The 19,680-nt window shown below is 41.3% G+C and overlaps 1 protein-coding gene across 4 annotated transcripts; it reads left to right on the forward strand.

Annotated features, from left to right (window-relative positions):
- The first annotated feature begins 343 nt into the window (after positions 1 to 343).
- Oat (ornithine aminotransferase) lies at positions 344 to 19,424 on the forward strand. 4 transcript variants are annotated; one of them, XM_027409144.2, is made up of 10 exons: positions 344 to 445; positions 6,784 to 7,015; positions 9,684 to 9,908; positions 10,154 to 10,249; positions 13,086 to 13,213; positions 14,737 to 14,859; positions 15,537 to 15,665; positions 16,560 to 16,673; positions 17,233 to 17,377; positions 18,531 to 19,424. In XM_027409144.2, exons 2-10 carry the CDS (start codon positions 6,817 to 6,819, stop codon positions 18,689 to 18,691), a joined length of 1,320 nt encoding a protein of 439 aa, XP_027264945.1. In that variant the 5' UTR covers positions 344 to 445; positions 6,784 to 6,816; the 3' UTR covers positions 18,692 to 19,424. The 4 variants fall into 4 exon arrangements, with proteins under 4 accessions (XP_027264945.1, XP_035298050.1, XP_027264947.1 ...); XM_035442159.1 differs by having other exon boundaries at positions 429 to 542; XM_027409146.2 differs by lacking the exon at positions 344 to 445 and adding an exon at positions 673 to 1,196.
- The last annotated feature ends 256 nt before the right edge of the window (positions 19,425 to 19,680 follow it).

The following is a 19,680-nucleotide window of genomic DNA, read 5'->3' on the forward strand; positions in this document are numbered from 1 at the left end:
GTCATGTTATCAATATCAGCATCTAAGAGGAGATGATGTTGTACCCAAGGGGCTCTTCCAGGAAAGGCTTCGGAGGATCCGTAGCCCAGGGAAAAGCAGTGGGAGGCCAGCATCCCTTCGGGTCTGTTTCCCTACTTGTAAAAGAAAGCGAACTGCTTCTAAATCCAGTCCACAGTGGAAGCGCCGCAGCTACAAACGCAGACTGCACATTTACAGAGGGCAGCGGAGTTTGGCGCCCTGTGGCTCAAGGCCGGGTGGGTGGGGCGAGGGCGGGCCTCGTGCGATTGGTGTGCGGCCCTCCGCCTCAGCCAATGACCTGCAAGCACAGGCGGGGCGGGGCAGACACAGAGTCTTAAATAGCGTGACGCGCCTGGCGGTCACCTCGGGCTTCTTGACTCTAGCGCGGTCGCTCAAGCCTAGCGGACGGACGAACGGACGCTGTCAGGTATCAAGCGCGCGCCGGGGCTGGGCCGAAGCGGCTCGAGACCTTCTCGGTGTCCCTGAGTCTCAGCTGGGGCAGCACTGGGCTGTATCGGTCTGGGGTACGGCACATCCCCGGGGCGGGGAGGGGCGGGGCGGGCCAGGCGAGGGGACGGGCTGGGAACAGGAGGCCGGAGACGTGGCACGGCCGCCTGCCTCCGGGCACTCGCCTAGGGCCTTCGAGGCCTCAGCTTTCGAGAAGGTGTCGTCTCAGCAGCCTGCCTGCCGGGGATCGGGTCCCTGGGGACGGAGCTGTGAACGTGTGGCCCCGTCACCGGGCGGAGGCGCTGATGCGGACAGAATTCGAGTTCTTCAGGCACCTGTGGGTCCCGCGACTGCTAGTGCCATCCCTCCACACTCCCCACTTTCTCTCCAGCTCTAAACCAAATAAGAGGATTGAGGAAGTGACGTGTACGTTATTGAGATGTGGGCTAGGGATTGGCCCACAGGGCTTTCAGCACAAAGCCCCCACCCTCCTTGGCTTTTCGCAACCGATGCTGAACCTCAGAAAATTCCAGTCTAATTTTGCGGAACTCTCGATGCTAGCAAACCTTGCCTCAGGCCTACCTCACATCTGGTAGTGCATTTATTTACCTTGTAGATGTGTCGAGATACATTAAGGGAGGAGAAAGTGATTTTGGAATGAAGTGTCCTTTCCAGCTGAATAACTTCCCATTTCTCCATCCTAAATCTCAATCAGGATTGCCAGAGCGTCTGTAGGTAAATTAATTTCATGTAACCCGGAACTGTATTTATGATTTTTAAAATTGTGTGTGTGTGTGTGTGTGTGTGTGTGTGTGTGTGTGTGTGTGTGTGTGTTGTATGTGCACATGAATGCAGACGCCCTCCAAGCCAGAGAGGTCCAGTCCTTCTGGAGCAGGAGTTCTCGATAGTTGTGTCATGTAATGTGGGTGCTGGGAACCAAACTCAGGTCTTCCGGACGACTAGTAGGTGATCTTAACTTCTGAGCCTTCTCTTTTATTATAGTTATTTGGGTTTGTATTTTATGCCCTTTGCTGAGTTCTTACGGATGAGTCAAATTCCATACTTTTAAAAATAGTAATGAATGGGCAGTGATTTTGGGAGGTATGTGGAGGGTGCGGTGGAGCTGGTCCAATCCTTTTACAGTAGTGTTACTTTAGTTGTTTGCCTGTGACCCACGTGAGGCAAATTTTAGCCAGAATATTGGTTACGTAAAACAAAGCTTTTGTTGGCAGAACTTCAAAAAATAAGGCCCGTATTTGTGAATGGTTACCTCAGAAAAGTAAATATTTGACAATAGCCAAACCAAATTTACTCCTCAAGCTGAATATTTTCAATGGCTTTTGGATGACTTTACACTGACAATCCTTTTAGAGTAATTAAAAAAAATGTTATTTAATAAGGCAGACTGAACAAATTCTAACAAATGCAGCCCTTTATGGAAACTGCTGTGGCCAGTGATGGCTTCAAATTAAATGTTAGGTGTTCAGAATTCTCAGCGTATCATTAGAACTTGTTCTTGTTTCTAGGCCCTTATATCTGCTAAATATAAATAAGAAATAAATAATATAAAGTAGTATATATAAATAGCAAATGAATAATAATGTGTTTAGCAGCACATTATTTTTGTCCTTTGAAGACTGAAAGCTATTATGTCTAAGAGGGAACTCTTTATGAAAAGATGAGTTTCTACACAGGAGGACAGAGAGGCAGCCTCTCAGAGCTAACTTACTCTGATGTGGTGTGGGTGGCCTCATTACCTCTCTAGTCTGGGTCACTTTCTCTTGCTGCCTTGCCTCCTTTAGGAGTTGCATCTTTAGTAAGGACCTCGTTCACTTGTCAAACAAGAGACTGCCAGCAGAAGGCCCTTATGAAGGCTAGGTGATTTGAGACATGGTTGGTTATTCTCCTTTTTATTTTCTCATCTGATTTCTATTTATTTAATTTTAAGGCAGGGTCTCACTTTGTAGCCCTGGTTGACCTGGAACTCACTATGTACACCAGGTTGGCATCAGACTCAACGAGATCCATCTGGCTCTGCCTCCAGAGTGCAGGGATTAAAAAGGCCGATGCCAACAGGCCTGACCTTTAACATCTTGGGTAGCCAAGGATGATCTTGAACTCCTGATCTTTCTGCCTCTGCTTCTCTGGTTTATTTGGTGTTGGAGATGGAATCCAGGGCTTCAGACATGTTAGGCCATGTACTCTACCAACTGATTCTCAGCCTATTTTATTTTATTTTTTAAAGAAAAGTAATTCAGTTTAAAAAGGAAACCATGGCAGTGTTTTTTGTTCTTTTTTGTTTCCTGTGTAGAAATTGGCTAGCGTTCCTGTGAACTTAGAGCAGAAGAAAACCTAATGAATGATTCCTTTGTGCTAAACCTGGAGCTTTAACATGAGTTCCTCAAGACACCCATGGAATGGCTTCAGCCTCATTTGACAAATGGGGAAACTGGAGTTCAGAAAGACTGACACATTAAATTAAATTTCAAAACACTGTGGGTTTTCTATCCTACTTTTACCATTTCCAAAGCCCAGAGAAGGTTGTTGATGGCTACTTTAAAGGCCATTTTAATTAGAATTTTGTTATAATTAGACATTTCCCATACAGTACCACACTTAGTAACTTGGACACAGAGGTTCTTTAATAGAAATGTGCAAAGTAGATTCTGATATATCGTGGTCTGTGCAACTCTGATCTTTCCAAGTTAAATTAAAGATCCACTTTGAGGACTTGGAGGATATTACTCATGTTTTGAATGTTTTTGTTAGCCTACTGATAATGATCATTCTGTATAAAATTGAGGGGACCAGCAGATAAATTGATTGTAGCTGAACAGGTAATTCTTGTGTAAACTGAGATAAGTTGAGTTTAGGTAACCCTTTTCTAGATTCTGACCCCTTGCAGTTTTTGTTGTGAGTCAGGAGCTGAGTCTAGCCTTGGCCTGGAAACCCTCCTGCCTCAGCACCCCCAAGTGCTGGGATTACAGCCTCAGCCCCCTTCTGTAGTCACTTGTATCTGTAAAAATATACCGTTGAAGCGTTTTTTAGTATTTTCTCAATAACCAGGTTTTTGAGTTGTCTTTCTGCCTATTGAAAAATCAGGATTGTAGATTTTGGCAGCAAAAGTATAAGAGTAGCTTTTATTTTAAAGTTTGACCCTTTTCCTAAGAAAAGGTGACCTAGTGTGACCCAAGGCTGTGGCACTTCCTTGGAGTATTGACTCTACTTTTCTTTAAACATTGTTTTCTCAAAGCTTACAGGTCCTTTTAACCTGATTTTGCTTGTTTCCCAGTCTCTGTCAAACAACTCAGGCCCATGTCTGAGTTTATTTTCAGTGTTTCTGACCATAAATACAATATTTTTTGTTTGTTTTTAGAGGTGGGTTTCTCTGTGTAGCCTTACCTGTCTTGGAACTCACTCTGTAGAACAAGCTAGCTTTGAACGCAGAGATTCTCCTACCTTTCTCTCTCAAGTGCTGGGATCAAAGGCGTTCGCCACGACCATCCAGTACCAAAATACAATTTATGGTCATTGAGGAAAATAGAGAATAGTTGAAGATAGTAACAGTGATTTTTTTGTTTCTTTTGTTTTTCCTAATGCTCCTTGCATAGTTGAACATCCTGTGTGTATAATTTTATTTTTTTACTTAAACATATCCTAAAATTCATTGCTATGTCATTAGAAACTTATTTTGAAGATTTCTCTATTTTTATGTGTATGAGCATTTTGCCTGTGTGTAAGTAAGTGCACTGCTAAGGAGTATCTGAGAAAGCATGGTTTTTCTTTCCTGAGACAGGTTTTTCTGTGTAATAGTCCTGGCTCCCCTGGAACTCACTTTGTAGATTTGGTTGGCCGTTGGCCTCAAACTCACAGAGATCTGCCTGCTTCCACAGTGCTGGCATTAAAGGCATGCTCTGCCACATCCGGCTGAGAAAGCATGTTTTATGCTTATTTGCTAGCAAAAATTAATATTGTTTTAAGTTTTTAGTAGTTCAAATAGCATATACTGTGTAGATTGTAAAGAGCCTAGAAAGAAATGATAAATAAGTGTTTTAGACTTAGTGGTGGTGATGGGGACCAATTCTTTGTAGTACAGTTAGACATTTTCATTAGCTGCCATTTCCAGTCTAGTGATTCTTGCATTATTTTTGTTAGTTTAAGAGAAAACACTGTGGAAGTTACAGATCTTTTTCTTAGGAAAATGTACTTTAGTATATAATTGTGCATTTCACTCTAGGAGTAACTGGGATCTTCTCAACAGTCCATAGAGCTTGAGTTTCAAATCTGTACTCTGGTCTGAACCGTGGGAAGAAAGAGTAATGGCAAGTTTTTGGCAAACAAGACAGAGTTGTGGGATTTGATTAGTGATTGCAAATTCCTGAATCTCACTGGATTTTTAGTGTGGAGTGAGAGCCAAGTTGAAAGGGAAGTTAGCCAACCCCATGATTGGCTGACTTGGCAGCTCAATCAAGAATGCTAAGATTATGCATGGTTTGACTTGTTAGAGAGTTTTGTTGAAGCATGAATTAGCTATTTGTTTTTTGTTTTTGTTTTTGTTTTTGTTTTTAAAGGAGATATAGACATCCCAAGCATGCCTGGTTTTGGTAACTTTCCCCTAATCTAGAATTTATCTTAAACTGTTTTCCCTCTGCCTCCAGACATGATACCTATGCATGTTCTTTCCTTTTTATTGTAGTCCCTTTCTTACTCTAGTCTTTGTTTCAGGTGCTGAGCTAGATGTGCATGCAGAAGTAGGGGGAACACTGGTCGGGGCTGGTTTTAGAACTGGAGCAGAGAGAGTAGCCTGATTCTGAAAATGTAAAGAATGTGAGGGAACACAGGGAATTCATACACCTAACCTAGCTCTTTGTACTTTGATATTCTCCTGCTTGAAATTGCTGATTTTTGTTGTTTGTTTGTTTGTTTGTTTCTTTTTTCCTTCTTTTCTTCCTTCCTTTTTTTCTTTTTCTTTTTCTTTTTCCTTTTCTTTTTTTTTTCCTTTTCTTTTTCTTTTTCTTGAGACAGGGTTTCTCCGTGTAACAGGCTGTCCTGGAACTCGCTCTGTAGACCAGGCTGGCCTCAAACTCACAGACATCCACTTGCCTCTGCTTCCCAAATGCTAGGACTAAAGGTGTGCACCACTACCACCCAGCAGTTGAATTCCTTTTTTCTTTTTTGAACAGCTGATAGTTTGATATTTTGTGTGTGTGTGTGTGTGTGTGTGTGTGTGTGTGTGTGTGTGTGTGTGTGTTGTGGCTGGGGTTATAGAAACAGCCATCCTCTTTTCATCTATTTATATATTTGTGTTTGTTATTATAAAAGCTCAAGCTCTTAACGAATCTCAGAACAAGTCTTTTGCCTTTGTTTACACTGTTTGACTTCCAGGAGTTTTAGGTATTTATGCTAAATGACAGACAGAGTCTACCTTTTGTAGACTCTTTCCAGCCTCCAAAAGTTATTTTTATCTGTCTCCCTCTCCATTTTTTCTTTTAAGATTTATTGGCTTTTATTTTATATGTACTAAGTGTTTGGCCCCCATAATATTATAGGGAGTGGCAATATTAGTGCCACTGGGTGGTAGTGCATGTATATATGTGTACCATGTGAGTGCCTGGTGCCTGCAGAGGTCAGAAGAGCATGTTGGATTCCCTGGAGTTACAGACAGTTGTGAGCCACCATGTGGGTGCTGACAACTGAACCCAGATTTTCTGCAAAAGCAGCAAATTCTTTAACTGCTGAGCCATCTCCCTAGCTCTGTCTCTCTATCCCCCCACCCCTACCTTTCTGTTTTGAGACAGAGGCTGCTTGTAGCCCGGGCTGGTCTGGAACTTACTGTGTAGGTCAGGCTAGCCTGGAGCTTGTGTTGATCATCTTACCTCTGACTCCTAAATGCTGGGATTGTCTTACTTAGGTTAAAACCACATTTGTTATTAATTGTTCCACTACCTATATACCTGGACAGAGTACAGATGAAAAATAGGGAATAGAGGTGTGGTCCTGAAGGTCAAGAGTGGGGCTGAGAGAGAATGAGGCATGTGCTGCTTGTAGTCCTTCCTCCAGACAGTCATTTGAAGACAAGTCTGGGCTTTAAAAAACGTGCAAAATGGCTCCTAGCCCTTGCTTCCTACCCCATGACTCACATCTGCCCAGCAGTTCTGGGCTCTAACTTGGCCCCCTGATATGTACCCTGTACTCTGCACCCTCTGATAGGAAAAGGCTGGATACTGACTGTGGTAGATGCTCGGCAGTTGCTTGGTGAACAGACATGCATGGAGCCTGGAAAGGTTCTCACTCAGCACCTTCTCTTACTTTGGACAGGTCTCTGTACTCCATTCCTGAAGAACCCACACAATGTTTTCCAAAATAGCAACTTTGCAGATGGTTGCTGCTCTGCGGCGTGGAATCCATGCTTCAGTTACCTCTGCTGCATCTGTTGCAACTAAGAAGACAGTCCAAGGCCCACCATCCTCTGACTACATTTTTGAACGGGAATCTAAGTATGGTGCACACAATTACCATCCTCTACCTGTAGCCCTGGAGAGAGGGAAAGGTATGTTTTGGATTAATCCACCCCCACATTTGCTGGAAATGTGTTATAAGAATTAGTTGTTTTGTATATATTCCCACATCCTACCCTCATTGAATGTGTGTTGCAGATGGGGCACCTTCGAGGTTACTAAGTGTCTGGGGCACCTGTCTTCTCCATGGTGGCCTCACGTAGGGGACATGCAGAAGAAATAGGAATGGGACATCACCACTAAGTTTTCTTTTAACTATTAGTTTTTATTTTGACATAACTCTAGTAAAAAAGTTATGATGATATTAAAATACTTCTTTTCTCTTTATCCAGATAGTTGAGGGCTTTTATTTGTTGTGTTCTCGCCTCCCCTCTGTCCCCATGAACACCCTGTTTTCTAGCTTTCACTCCTAGATATTCAGTCTTTTCTAGGGTCCCAGGCCACAGGAACCTTATCTTTTATGTACACATGTGATCATCAGAATCAGGAAGTCAACAACACAGTAGGAATCCACTTTTCTTTTGTGTCAGTTAATTACAAAAGGAACTTTAGATCAGGACTCTCCTTCTTGGGTTCAATTGTCTATTAACCAATAGTAGTAGTGCTTGCCCTTTCCCTTTCCATTTCCTTCTCTTCCCTCACTTTCTGGTCTCCTTCTTCTCCTCCTCCTCCTCCTCCTTTTCTTCCTCCTGCTCTTCCTTTTTCTTCTTCCCTGAGCCAGTATTTCTTTATTGTAACACTTTCCCAACTGAGTTCTTTCAGCCCTGTAAGCCGGTGTTTCTCAAGGTTTGGCACTGCCTGAATTGATTTCTGGAATGGAATTGCTAGGTCATGTAGTAACTCTATGTTTAGCTCATGGAGGAACTGCCAACCTTTAAAAAAAAAAAAAAAAAAAAAAAAAAAAACCAAAACCCTAATGTATGTGAGGTGCTCAAGCCTGAGCAGAAGCAAAAGAGGAAGTCCAGGGTCTTACTCTCTCAGGTTCTGCTCTATTCCCTTAAGGTAGTGTTTCTCACTGAACAGGAAGCTGGCCCGTGAACTCCTGGGACCTGCCTGTCTCTGTGCTTAATACTAGGGTAACAGGAATGTGTGACCATGTCCAGCTTTATTTAAATGTAGGATATGGGGACTCAAACTGGGGTCCTCATGCTATGCCTGCATAGCAGTAACTCCTACTCACTGAGCCATCTCCCCAGCTCAGAATGGCTACCTTTTTTTCAGAGCATCTGTATTGTTTTTGCTTAATTTTTGGTATTGGCTCTCACTGTGTTGTGCAGGCTGGTCTTGAACTTGCGTTCATCCAACCTCAGCTACCCAAGTGTTGGGATTACAGGTGTTCACCACCACACCCAGCCAGAGATTTACACCATTTTACATTTCCACTAACAATGTATGTGAGTTCCAAGTTGTTTATATCTTTGCCCCAATTTTTTTCCTTTTAAAAACTATAATCATGTTAGCATGCAATAGTATTTCCTTGTTTTGATTTGCATTTCTCTAATGGCTGGTGATATATTGTACATCTTTTCATATTCATATTAACATTTATATGTCTTTGAAGGAATGTTAGCAAGTTATTTGACCATTTTGAAAAACAGGGTCATGCTTAGTTCAAGCTAGCCTTGAACTCCTGATCCTACTGTTTCTATTCTCTCAGTGGTTTCATTATAGGTATGTGTCACCATGCGTAGTCATTTTTCTTGTTGTCATCATTAAGTTCTGGATACTAAGTCCTTACCAGGCATGTGGTTTGCAAATACCCATGTTATATGGTTGGTTGTAGTCTCCACTTTATAAGACTTTTGTCTGTTTTGTGTAACTTTTTGTAAATTCAAATTTTTGGCTCCTAAAATTAAAATTGGTAAAGAGGTACAACTTTCTTTTTTCCTTCCTTTTAAAAGTAAGCTTTATTATAAAAAAACTTGCAAATAAAAATAACATCACACACTGAAATTAACCAGACCCAAAGTCTATATATCTCAATAAACTTATATATAGTTAGTCTAGCCATTTGGAATGGAAGCTGTGGAGCTTCACACTGGATTTTATATTTTCACTATTGGGTATATTTTTATGTGCTTATTTACCACTAAAAAACAAAATTCAGTCTTTTTATACTGTTCTGTTAAATATATGTGTCAGAGGTAGACAGATAAAGTATAGCCTTAAAACTTCTTTCTTAATCAAAGTTCAGTAGGCTTTCACTAAGTCAAGTTTTTTGTTTTGTTTTGGTTTTTTTTTTTTTGGGGGGTGGTGGTGGTTGAGACAGGGTTTCTGTTTGTAGCCTTGACTGTCCTGGAATTCAGAGATCCACCTGCCTCTGTCCCCTGAGTGCTGGGATTAAAGGTGTGAGCCATCATCGCCCAGCCAATAAACCAACGTTTTTTTTTTTTTATTTAAAGATTTATTTATTTATCATGTATACGGTGCATGCCAGAAAAGGGCACCAGGTTGCATTACAGATGGGTGTGAGCCACCATGTGGTTGCTGGGAATTGAACTCAGACCTCTGGAAGAATAGTCAGTACTCTTAACCCCTGAGCCATCTCTCCAGCCCAAATAAAACAACTTTTAAGCCTAAAAATGTATTAAATAGTTTCATATGTAGGTGTGTAGAGGGCTTAAAAAAATCAGTCTTTATTTTTGGGGTGTTATGTCATACAGAGACTCTAAAATTCTTTTCCTTCCCTATGCATTTTAGGCATTTATGTGTGGGATATAGAAGGCAGGCAATACTTTGACTTCCTGAGTGCTTATGGTGCTGTCAGCCAAGGACACTGTCACCCCAAGATCATAAATGCTATGAAGAGTCAGGTGGACAAACTGACCTTAACATCTCGTGCTTTCTATAACAATGTCCTTGGTGAATATGAGGAGTACATCACCAAGCTTTTCAACTACCACAAAGTTCTTCCTATGAATACAGGTAAAACATTCCCATTTTTGTTAAGTTCCCAATAAATAAATCATGGTTTTTTGTTTGTTTGTTTTGTTTTGTTTTTAATTTGTATTTATTTAGCATCTTACTAGATTGCTGAAGGTGGCCTTGAATTTGCCATCTTCTTGAACTAATGTCTCAAGTGACTGGAATTAAGTTGTATACCACATGCTAAGCTTATTTCTTTGATAATTTGTAGCAGTAGTCAAATCTGAGCATTTTCCCTACAATAGGAGTGGAAGCTGGAGAGACTGCCTGTAAGCTTGCTCGTCGTTGGGGCTACACTGTGAAAGGCATCCAGAAATACAAAGCAAAGATTATTTTTGCTGGTATGTGAACTTACTTGTTACATGATATATTATTTATGGACGGTCTTACAAAGGTTGGTGGGGGAATTCCTTCTTGGATTTCTTAGTTATTTCTTCATTTTGTGATGCTCTGGAATGGAGCCAGGGTCTAATGGATGCCAGGCTGGTGCTCTACTCCTGAGCCACATCCCTATTCAAGATTTTTCTTTCTTGACTCCTTTGTCTTCCCTTGAAGTAAGTAGCTTTGACTTAATTTCTCATCTTACCACATTTTCCTCACAGCTTTTTCTAATTACTTTTTCCTGTTTTTGGTGCTGAGTTTCACATTCAGGGCCAGGTGTTTACTTACTGTACAGGCTTTCTGCCACTGAGCATCTGCAGCCAACAGTTCCTGTTTTTTCTTCTTCCTTTTTTTTTTCTTCTCAAGAAAGGGTTTCTCTGTGTAGCTTTGGAACCTCTCCTGGCACTTGCTTTGTAGGCCAGGCTGGCCTCCATTCTGTTGTTTTTTGAGACAGGGTTTTATTTTGTAGCTGTGACTTTCCTGGAATTCACTACATAGACTAGACTGGCCTCAAACTCACAGAGATCTGCCTGCTACTACCTCTGAAGTGCTGGGATTAAAGGCGTGCCCCACCATGCTGGCTTGTGATCAGGACTTTAATCCTAACATTGAATATGCCCTTGTGTTGTGTTCTTAGAAACAATCAGGAACAGGAGGATGAAGCTGCCCTTGTTATTATACTTCTGAGAATGGTTGAGAAAGAATACTTTGAATTCTTGCTAAAGGATGATATAATCTGAGATAATAATCTTTGTGGGTTATTCAAATGGTAGGTTCTGACTTTTTAAAGTTTTGATTTTAGTTTAAAAAGTATGTATTGATTTTGTGGTGAAAACCTATTTTTGCTTTGTCTGTTGAATACATACATTAAATTATAAATCCTATAGCACAATAAAGTTATAACCAGAGGCAATTAGTATTTGAGGTGACAGATTATGATCTGAAAAATATTGATACAGATCTGTAATTTACCACTTTTTTTTGAGGGGGTGGTGTTTCTAGACAGGATTTCTCTGTGCAGCCCTAGCTGTCCTGGAACTCACTTTGTAGACCAGGCTGAACTCGAACTCACAGAGATTTGCCTGCCTCTGCTCCTAAGTGCTAGGATTAAAAGTTTACACTACCACTGCCAGGCTCCATTTTTGTATTTTAAAGCTCAAGGACATTTTATTCAGGGTTAAAAGACCAGCCATAGGTAGACAAGCTGTAAATCCTGCAACTGCCCAGAGGAGGGACACAGAAAAGGAAGACTGGAGCCACATGGCAGATGAACAGTTACATGGCAGACAGGAGGGCTTCACCAAAGCATGAGAAAGCCTAAAGTATTAGAGAAAGTGTAGTTAGGCTCTTGCCAGCATCCAAAAGAGATAGAAAAGAAGAGATGGGAAAGGTTCCACTTTTCTGAGTAATTCAGAAAAAGGATGGTTAATCCAGCCACATAGCTGTGGCTTCCTAAGCAACTGTCTGTAACTTACCATATTAAAATCTTGTGTTTTAGTTGTGGGTATCCTGGCTGGCTATTATAGATTGATTGTAACACTCTCTTTCATACTAGTGAAGGGTGTGAAGATATTTTTACATTGTATTGACAGGCTGATGAGTCAGTGGACTGGAATGACAGTGAAAGACTGTCTCTATTCCTGCAGGGTGAGCTACAGGGCGAGATCCCTGAGGCTAGGGAGAGGAGAACAAATTGCCTACAGATCTCAGCAGTGCATGGTATCTTAAAGAATATGCTTTCATATGTGAATGAGAAAAAGATGGACTGAAGCATGAGTCAGAGACTCAACTGACAGAGGCTTTTGCAAGAGTAATACTAAGAGATGCCAAGAAACCACTTAGTGCTGAGTGTGTTGAGTTGCTGCTGGCATAGGTGGTGGAGATGCTAACACATCCTTAGTGTGGTGAATTTCCATTTTCCACTGTATTGTACATGGTTGGGTTTAACCCCATCTGAAATCTGTTTGCTTTGCTGGTTGGTGTTAGGATGTTTGCTTCCTACTGGACAGGAAGCTCTGAGGACAGGCAGCTCCTGGGCTGGTTACCTATCCATCAACTGTCCTGGAGTAGTGCCTGACCTCCAGTGGCCCCCAGCCACATTTATTAATAGAAAAAAAAGGTGATCCTGATGTCTGTTTCCTTTAGCATTATGGAGAATTATAATGTCAAGGAAGGCAACATGGAAAGTATTTGGAATATCTGAGGATCTTTGCAGTAATTGAATTTAAAAATACATTGTTGAGTAGATAGGAAACTGCTGCTGTGTGGTAGTGGCACACGCCTTTAATCCTAGCACTCAGGAGGCAGAGGCAGGTGGATCTCTGTGAGTCTGAGACCAGCCTGGTCAACATAGTGAGTTCCTAGACAGCCAGAGCTGCACAGAGAAAACTGTCTCGAAAAACAACAACAAAAAAAAACCCAACCAAACAACAAAAACAAAAAAACTGCTAATCTCTTTGCAGCATATTCTCTTTCTCACATTCCTATTGTAGTAAATATACCTTCTTTGTCCAGAAACCATGCTTTGAATGCCTCAGTTGTTAGGCTTTGGTTAGAACTGAGAAAAGTGCTATAGAGAAGTATCTAAAATAGTAATTAGAAGGAGATCTATTTGCCTACTATTAGGGGAACTGTTGGAATTAGTATCAGATTTTGTTTGAGTAGTTGAAAGCTCATAGAGTTTCTCTAAATAACCCTTTATTTATTTTTAGTCAGGCTTCCCAAGGTGTTTGGAGGGTAGTACTTATTAAATTTGTGGGTTTCTTTGGAATAGTCACTGTTTGTCTTTCCTTTTAGATGGAAACTTTTGGGGTCGAACCTTGTCCGCAATCTCCAGTTCCACAGACCCTACCAGTTATGAAGGCTTTGGACCCTTCATGCCAGGCTTTGAAACCATCCCATATAACGATCTGCCTGCACTGGAGGTACATCAGGGTGGCTATGGCACTTGGATCATAGCAACTGGAAACCATTTTGAATTAATCGTTACCTGTTCAGTGTGTGAATGAAAAGCACATTAATGAGAGGGCTGGAGAGATGTCTCAGTGGTTAAGATCACATACTGCTCTTGCAGAGGACTCAGGTTCAGTTCCTTGTGTCTTTTTGATAGTTCACAGCCTTCTGTAATTCTAGTTCAGGGCACTCTAACACTGGCCATCTTGGGCAACAGGCATGCCTGTGGTGCAGATACATACTTATATAACAGGTAAATGCTCACATTCAAAAATTAGAGTCATTAATGAGGGTAGGGGAGATTGCTCCGTGGTAAAACAGCATGTGTGAGGTCCTGGGCTTGACCCCAGTACTACAGAACAAACACTCTATGAGTCTGAAAATGCATCGTAAGTTAGGCTGACATCTGAGACTTATTCTCAGTAGTGGGCAGTCAGTTTCCAACCCTGGGAAATCTGCTTTTGTCATCTAGTACTTAGGCCAGCTAACTAGTTCAGATCATTACAACTGAGTAAATTAATTTCTTTCTCTCCCTTCCTTCCTTTCATTCTCTTTCTTTCTTTTGAGACAGACTCTCATTTTGAAACCTTGGCTGGCCTGGAACAGTATGTAGCCTAGGCCAATCTTGAACTCATCTTGAGATCTGCCTGGCTCTGCCTCCCAAGTGCTTAGGTTAAAGGTGTGTACCATCACTCTCGGCCTAGATAAATTTTTTAAAAATTTGCAAATTGTAATACTTCATTTGTGGTGCTAGGAAAAGAACCCAAGGCCATGTAGATTCTAGGCAATTGTTCTATAAATGAGGCATCTCCCATCTCCAAAGTGGAGTATTTTGTTAAAAAATAAAAAAGTCCTAAGATAGCTTTAACAGGCTACTTAGTTTTTGAAGAAAAACTTATGTGTTTGCCTGTATGTAAATCCACTGTGTGCATGCAGTGTTCAAGTAGGCCAGAAAACAGCATTGGATCCTCTGGAACTGGACCTAAAAGAAGTTGTAAGCCCTCATGTGGGTGCTAAAAATGGAACTGGGGTTCTTGGCAAGAGTAGCCAGTGCTGTTAATGGCTGAGGCATCTCTCCAGCTCCTGCTTTAGCTTTTAGTTATAATACATCTATGACGTAGCAAAAATGTGGGGATAATCTGGCATAGTGTTATATGCCTATAAACCCAGCATGCTATAGTCCCGCAATTACAAGTGTGAACCACCATGCCAGGCTTCATCACCTCCCTATTTATTTATTTATTTGGAGTGTTTTGCCTGCATGCATGTATGCTGGTGCTCCTGAAACTGGTGTTATGGATGGTTGTGAACCATCAAGTGGGTGCTGGGAGTCAAACCCAGATCCTCTGGAAAAGCAACAAGTGTTCTAAACTGCTAAGCCATCTCTCCAGTCCCTCATTCTTATTCTTAACAGGAAGTATGTGTAGTATTTGACTTAAATTGCCAAATATGGTAGAATGGAAGTTGTTAGAACTCCCTTCTGTTTCTTTTGTAGCGTGCTCTTCAGGATCCAAATGTTGCTGCCTTCATGGTGGAGCCCATTCAGGGTGAAGCTGGTGTTATTGTTCCAGATCCAGGATATCTAACAGGAGTTCGAGAACTCTGCACCAGGCACCAGGTGGTCCCATTGACTTTGCAGTGAGGCCAAACAAGCCTGCATTTGTTTGAACTCTACCAAGAGGATAAATGATTGTCTCGCTTTCCACTAGATGAGTTCCAAGAGTTGAGGAAGATTCTAATGCTTAGAACCCTCTGTGGAAGCTACTTTTCAGTCTCTAGAACACTGGCAAGGCTCTGTGTTGTGGGTTGCTGCAGCCGCAGCCCTCTAGGCCCTTACTGTGATTTTCTTCTCTCTTCTTTAGGAGCCTTGCACTCTTTTACTCCCTCCCAAGCCTTGTCTTGTTTTCCTTTGCTTCCCTTTCTTTCGCTAAAGCTAATAGTATATTTTGCTTACTATTGAGAATTCCAGAAAATATTTGATAATTACCGGAGTTACTTATCTGAATTTGTTCTTACAGTGTAATTAGGGCCATTAAAGCCCTACAAACATTTCATGTTTGTATAAATGATTTTCTGCCATACAAAGCATTGCCACATGGGCCCCTGGGAGGTATTAACCTGACACAGCCAATAGATTTCCATAGGACACCATTGAAATTGTGTGGGTAATAAAAACATCTTCACAGATTGCATGGTGTGTCAGAATGATACTTAGTGGAAGGGTTTGAAACGATGATGGCCTTTGTTTCCTCATGAAGTGAGAATGACAGATGTGTTGCCTGTTGTTTCTCCCAGGTCCTGTTTATTGCTGATGAAATACAGACGGGATTGTCCAGAACTGGTAGATGGCTGGCTGTGGATCATGAGAATGTCAGGCCTGACATAGTTCTTCTTGGGAAGGCCCTTTCTGGCGGCTTATACCCTGTAATTCAACATCCCTTTATTTCTTCTGACCTTGACCAGGATGCCTTTTAGGATGTTAAATTTGACCACGTATAATATAGGGTATAATATAGGCCACCTGGAACATTTTAGAGTTCCATTGTGTGGTCCACTTGGTTAGTTTTGACCAAGTGGAATGTGTGCTTTGGGATGTGCTGTGACATTTGATTTGGACAGAAGCATTTTCCCTCAGAAGCTCCTCTTCCTACTTTTTAGAAAGTGGCACTAACTGTGAACAATGAAGTAAGATGGGACAATTGTTCTTTTTTTGGGTTACATCCAAAGCCAGTAATTGATATGGGAATCAAAGGGCTTTGAAGAGTAGATGTTCCCACTGAGTAGACTAAATTGTCTTCTTGGGGAGAATGCCCAAGTTTGTTTTCTAAGCAAAGCACTTTGGAGAGGACTGTAAATTATCTCATTGCAAAAAACAGCTCTGCTTGGGTTGCAGAGATGGCTAAGCAGTTAAGAGCACTGGCTGCTCTTCCAGAGGACCCAGGTTCAGTTCCCAGCTCCCACCTGGCAGCTCACAACCATCTGTAACTCCAGTTCCAGGGAATTCAACACCCTCTCTGGCTCCCATGGGCATGACTAAACAAGTGGTTGCATAGAAATACATGTGGACAAAACACCTCATACCCATAAAATAATAATAAAAAGGATTTTTTTTTTAGTTCTAAAAATGTGTATTTAATAGTTTTATGCCACTGAAGTTTGTCTGTGCTCTATAATGTGTTGGGCCTGTCTTAGGTTATTATTAAGAGTTAGAGGTAGATGTGAACTGCTGGTTGATAGAATTTAATATCAGTGTTATGGAAGTGTCTGTGTCCTTGTGCTGAGACTGTGAGGAATGACATGATGGGTTCTGTCTTCCAGGTTTCTGCAGTGCTGTGTGATGACGAGATAATGCTGACCATTAAGCCAGGAGAACATGGCTCCACATACGGTGGCAATCCACTAGGCTGCCGAATTGCCATTGCAGCTCTTGAGGTGAAAACTGATAGGGCTGAATGATATCTACATTTACTGTTGAAGTTATTTTTAATTTGAGTCCTGGTGTAATAAGAACTTTAATAAGATTGCCAAGTGTTAGAGAACATGAAGTACGAAGGGAAGGTTTTAGGAGCAAGATGTTCTCAAAAAGTTAGGTAGCTTTCTGCCTTGCCTAATAGACTGGACTCTTCTGAGCTTCTCTGGTTTGTAGTTAGTCACCCGGGAGTGGCACCTGTCCGCTGACCACCTACTATGTCCCTTTGGTTTAGCAAGCAAGATTGGTTTTTTCTTGTTTCTCTGTTTGTTATGTTCAAATCAAGGTCTCACTATGTAGTTCACACTGCCTTGGATTTTACTGTGTAGCCCAAGCTATACAGCTCGAAATTCTCTTGCTTTAGCTTCCCATGTGCTAAGATTAGAGGTAACCACAAAACTCTTTTTCCCTTTTATTTATTTTCAAATTCGGATTTGAGGGCTGATAATCTTAGTTCAGTGGAAGAGGAAGACTTTGGGTTTTATTCCTTAGTATGTGTAATTTTTTTTTTTTTTAAAACAGGTTTTAGAAGAGGAGAATCTTGCTGAAAATGCAGAAAAGATGGGAGCCATCTTGAGAAAGGAGCTCATGAAGCTGCCCTCTGATGTTGTGACTTCTGTAAGAGGGAAAGGGTTGTTAAATGCCATCGTCATCAGAGAAACCAAAGGTAATGTTCACAGCACATTATGGCCATAGTCCTTTCAAAGACATAGTGGGTAGTGCAGTCCTCTCTAACAGTGAACTAGATAGACTGTTGGTGTAGCCTTTTGGTTGAAGTTTGACCTGATTGTATAAATGTTATCCTAAATATAGATCTTTCCAACCGGAAGGCATTTTGACCAAGTGTTTGTTCCTTCTTTTCCTGTCTCTGTTAGTTAGGCAGCACTTGTGATCCTGGGTTAGTTTTTGTTAATCTTTTCCCCCTCACTTGTATGCTTTGTACATCCAGCAGTAGGAATAAAAGGAATGACTTTGTTGATATTAGATAATGGAGGTTTGAGGCTTCATTGTGTCTGACATCAGCTATCACCCTCCAGGGAACCTTGCTGGGATTTCTTGGGCTAATCCTTCCTTTTAAAGCTGTGGTTCCCCGCAGAGGAGCTTTTGAAAAAGGAACTGAGCCTGGTCCCACCCAAGAGTATCTGATATGATGGGTTGGGATAGGGTGGACTCAGGCAGCTCTAGGCTGTTCTGCCAAGAGCCAGGTTGAGAAACACTGCTGGAAAATGGTACTTAGTTGTGATCAGGAGGTGTTTCCATATCAGCAATAGAATTCCTAGGATTTGGGGATTGCTTATTCCGTTGTTTCATTTTATGTATCCTACCCAAGTTCTTTTACATTAGCTCCTTATGATTGCATATTAGGTATCCCTAATTTGAGAAGTTGAAATGGTCCCAAATCTGAAAGGTTTGAAAAATCCCACACTTGACCCCAGGGGACAGGCCATAAGATGCAGTTACACTAAGAATCTTGTATGAAATTACCTTTAGGCTGTGTGAGTGTGAAATAGGAGTTTCATGTTTACATGGGCCCCTTTTCCAAGACACCTCCTCTCCTGTGATTTGGAAGGAGCCTTTTTGGCCCCAAGCACTGCAGACAAGGGGGTTTCTGCGTGTAGCCATCTAGACATGTCATTCAAACCTAGTTATGTGCTTGCCAAAAAGTCAGAGATGCAGCCTCTTGAGCAAAGCAGAGACTTAGAGCTTCTTTTCCTGAGCAGACACTGGGGGCACTGTCTGGTGAGGCTGCACTGCATTTACTATGACAAGGGTATTCATACATTAATCTCCGTGTATATGTTGTGACCATTTTTCTGTAGATTGTGATGCTTGGAGGGTGTGTCTTCGGCTCCGAGATAATGGGCTCCTGGCCAAACCAACCCATGGTGATATCATCAGATTAGCCCCTCCACTTGTGATCAAGGAGGATGAGATCCGGGAGTCGGTGGAAATCATTAACAAGACCATTTTGTCCTTCTGAGAGTAGGAACTGCTCAGTGGCCCCTGGGAGCCATCTTCAGCCGGGCTTCTTGTGAAACTGTGCTCACAGTGGGCAGATCCCACATGTCTGTCTCTTAAGACTTTTTTTTTTTTTTTGATATATATACATTTTTTTTTCAGTTGATGTGTAGTATAGTGACATGAACCTGCAGTTGGCTGTGTAACAGAAGAATGAGAATGAGTGGCATCTCTCTTTGTTAAGTTTTGACCGTGGGAACTTTCTAAGGTGAAGTGTTTCCACCTGTACACAGCCTTCAAATCCAGTCCTCCAGTCATTTATATATGTTTTTACAATTTCCATACTGGTGTGAATGTTTTGTATTTGAAAGTTATTTCTGAGATACTACATAAGAGACTTGCTTAACCTCATGCAGTTGAATCAATGAATGTTAAGATGATTGAAGGTTAAGCATATGTAAAATACTAGTTTCTGGTAAACTTTTAATTGGCCAATACCAGAATGTATTGTATAGATTCTGAGAATTCATTCCTAAATTACACTTTGAGTGCTTGATTGCAATTTGTAAAACATTTATTTTCAGTATTTCTTTGAATAAATAGAGCTTAATTTTTCTTTTTACCCCAACCTATTTTGTATTTCCATATTGGTAATAATTAGTGTATTTCACTCTTATGACTGGCATTTCATCTCCTCTTGAGACCATTAGGTGTGTTTCAGGCTTTTTATTCTAAATAAAGCTATGATTAGTTCATATCTGTATAACGATGTGAGTTGTTTTTATTTGTTTTTTTTCTTTAAATTTTGTTTCATTTTTCTCTAGTGTGTTTTGTGGAATAACTTCCTATAAGGTGCTTGCTATTCAAAGGGGGTGGACTTTCTGACCATTCACTCCTCCTTAGGCAACCTGGTGCTCCCTTTTCCTAAGGAGGTCACCACATTGATGCTGAACTTAGAGTGGATATCTGATCAGCATAAAGCACTATAGCTCAGATACAAACTCAAGTGAT

The sequence above is a fragment of the Cricetulus griseus genome, chromosome 3, assembly GCF_003668045.3.
Source record: "Cricetulus griseus strain 17A/GY chromosome 3, alternate assembly CriGri-PICRH-1.0, whole genome shotgun sequence".
NCBI lineage: Eukaryota > Metazoa > Chordata > Mammalia > Rodentia > Cricetidae > Cricetulus > Cricetulus griseus.

Bases quoted from the DNA above. Each gene is read 5' to 3' on its own strand.
- Oat (XM_027409144.2), top strand. From the start codon at position 6,817: ATGTTTTCCAAAATAGCAACTTTGCAGATGGTTGCTGCTCTGCGGCGT. The intron at 10,250-13,085 runs GTATGTGAACTT...CTTTCCTTTTAG, and splicing joins AGCAAAGATTATTTTTGCTG to ATGGAAACTTTTGGGGTCGA. The intron at 13,214-14,736 runs GTACATCAGGGT...TTTCTTTTGTAG, and splicing joins ACGATCTGCCTGCACTGGAG to CGTGCTCTTCAGGATCCAAA.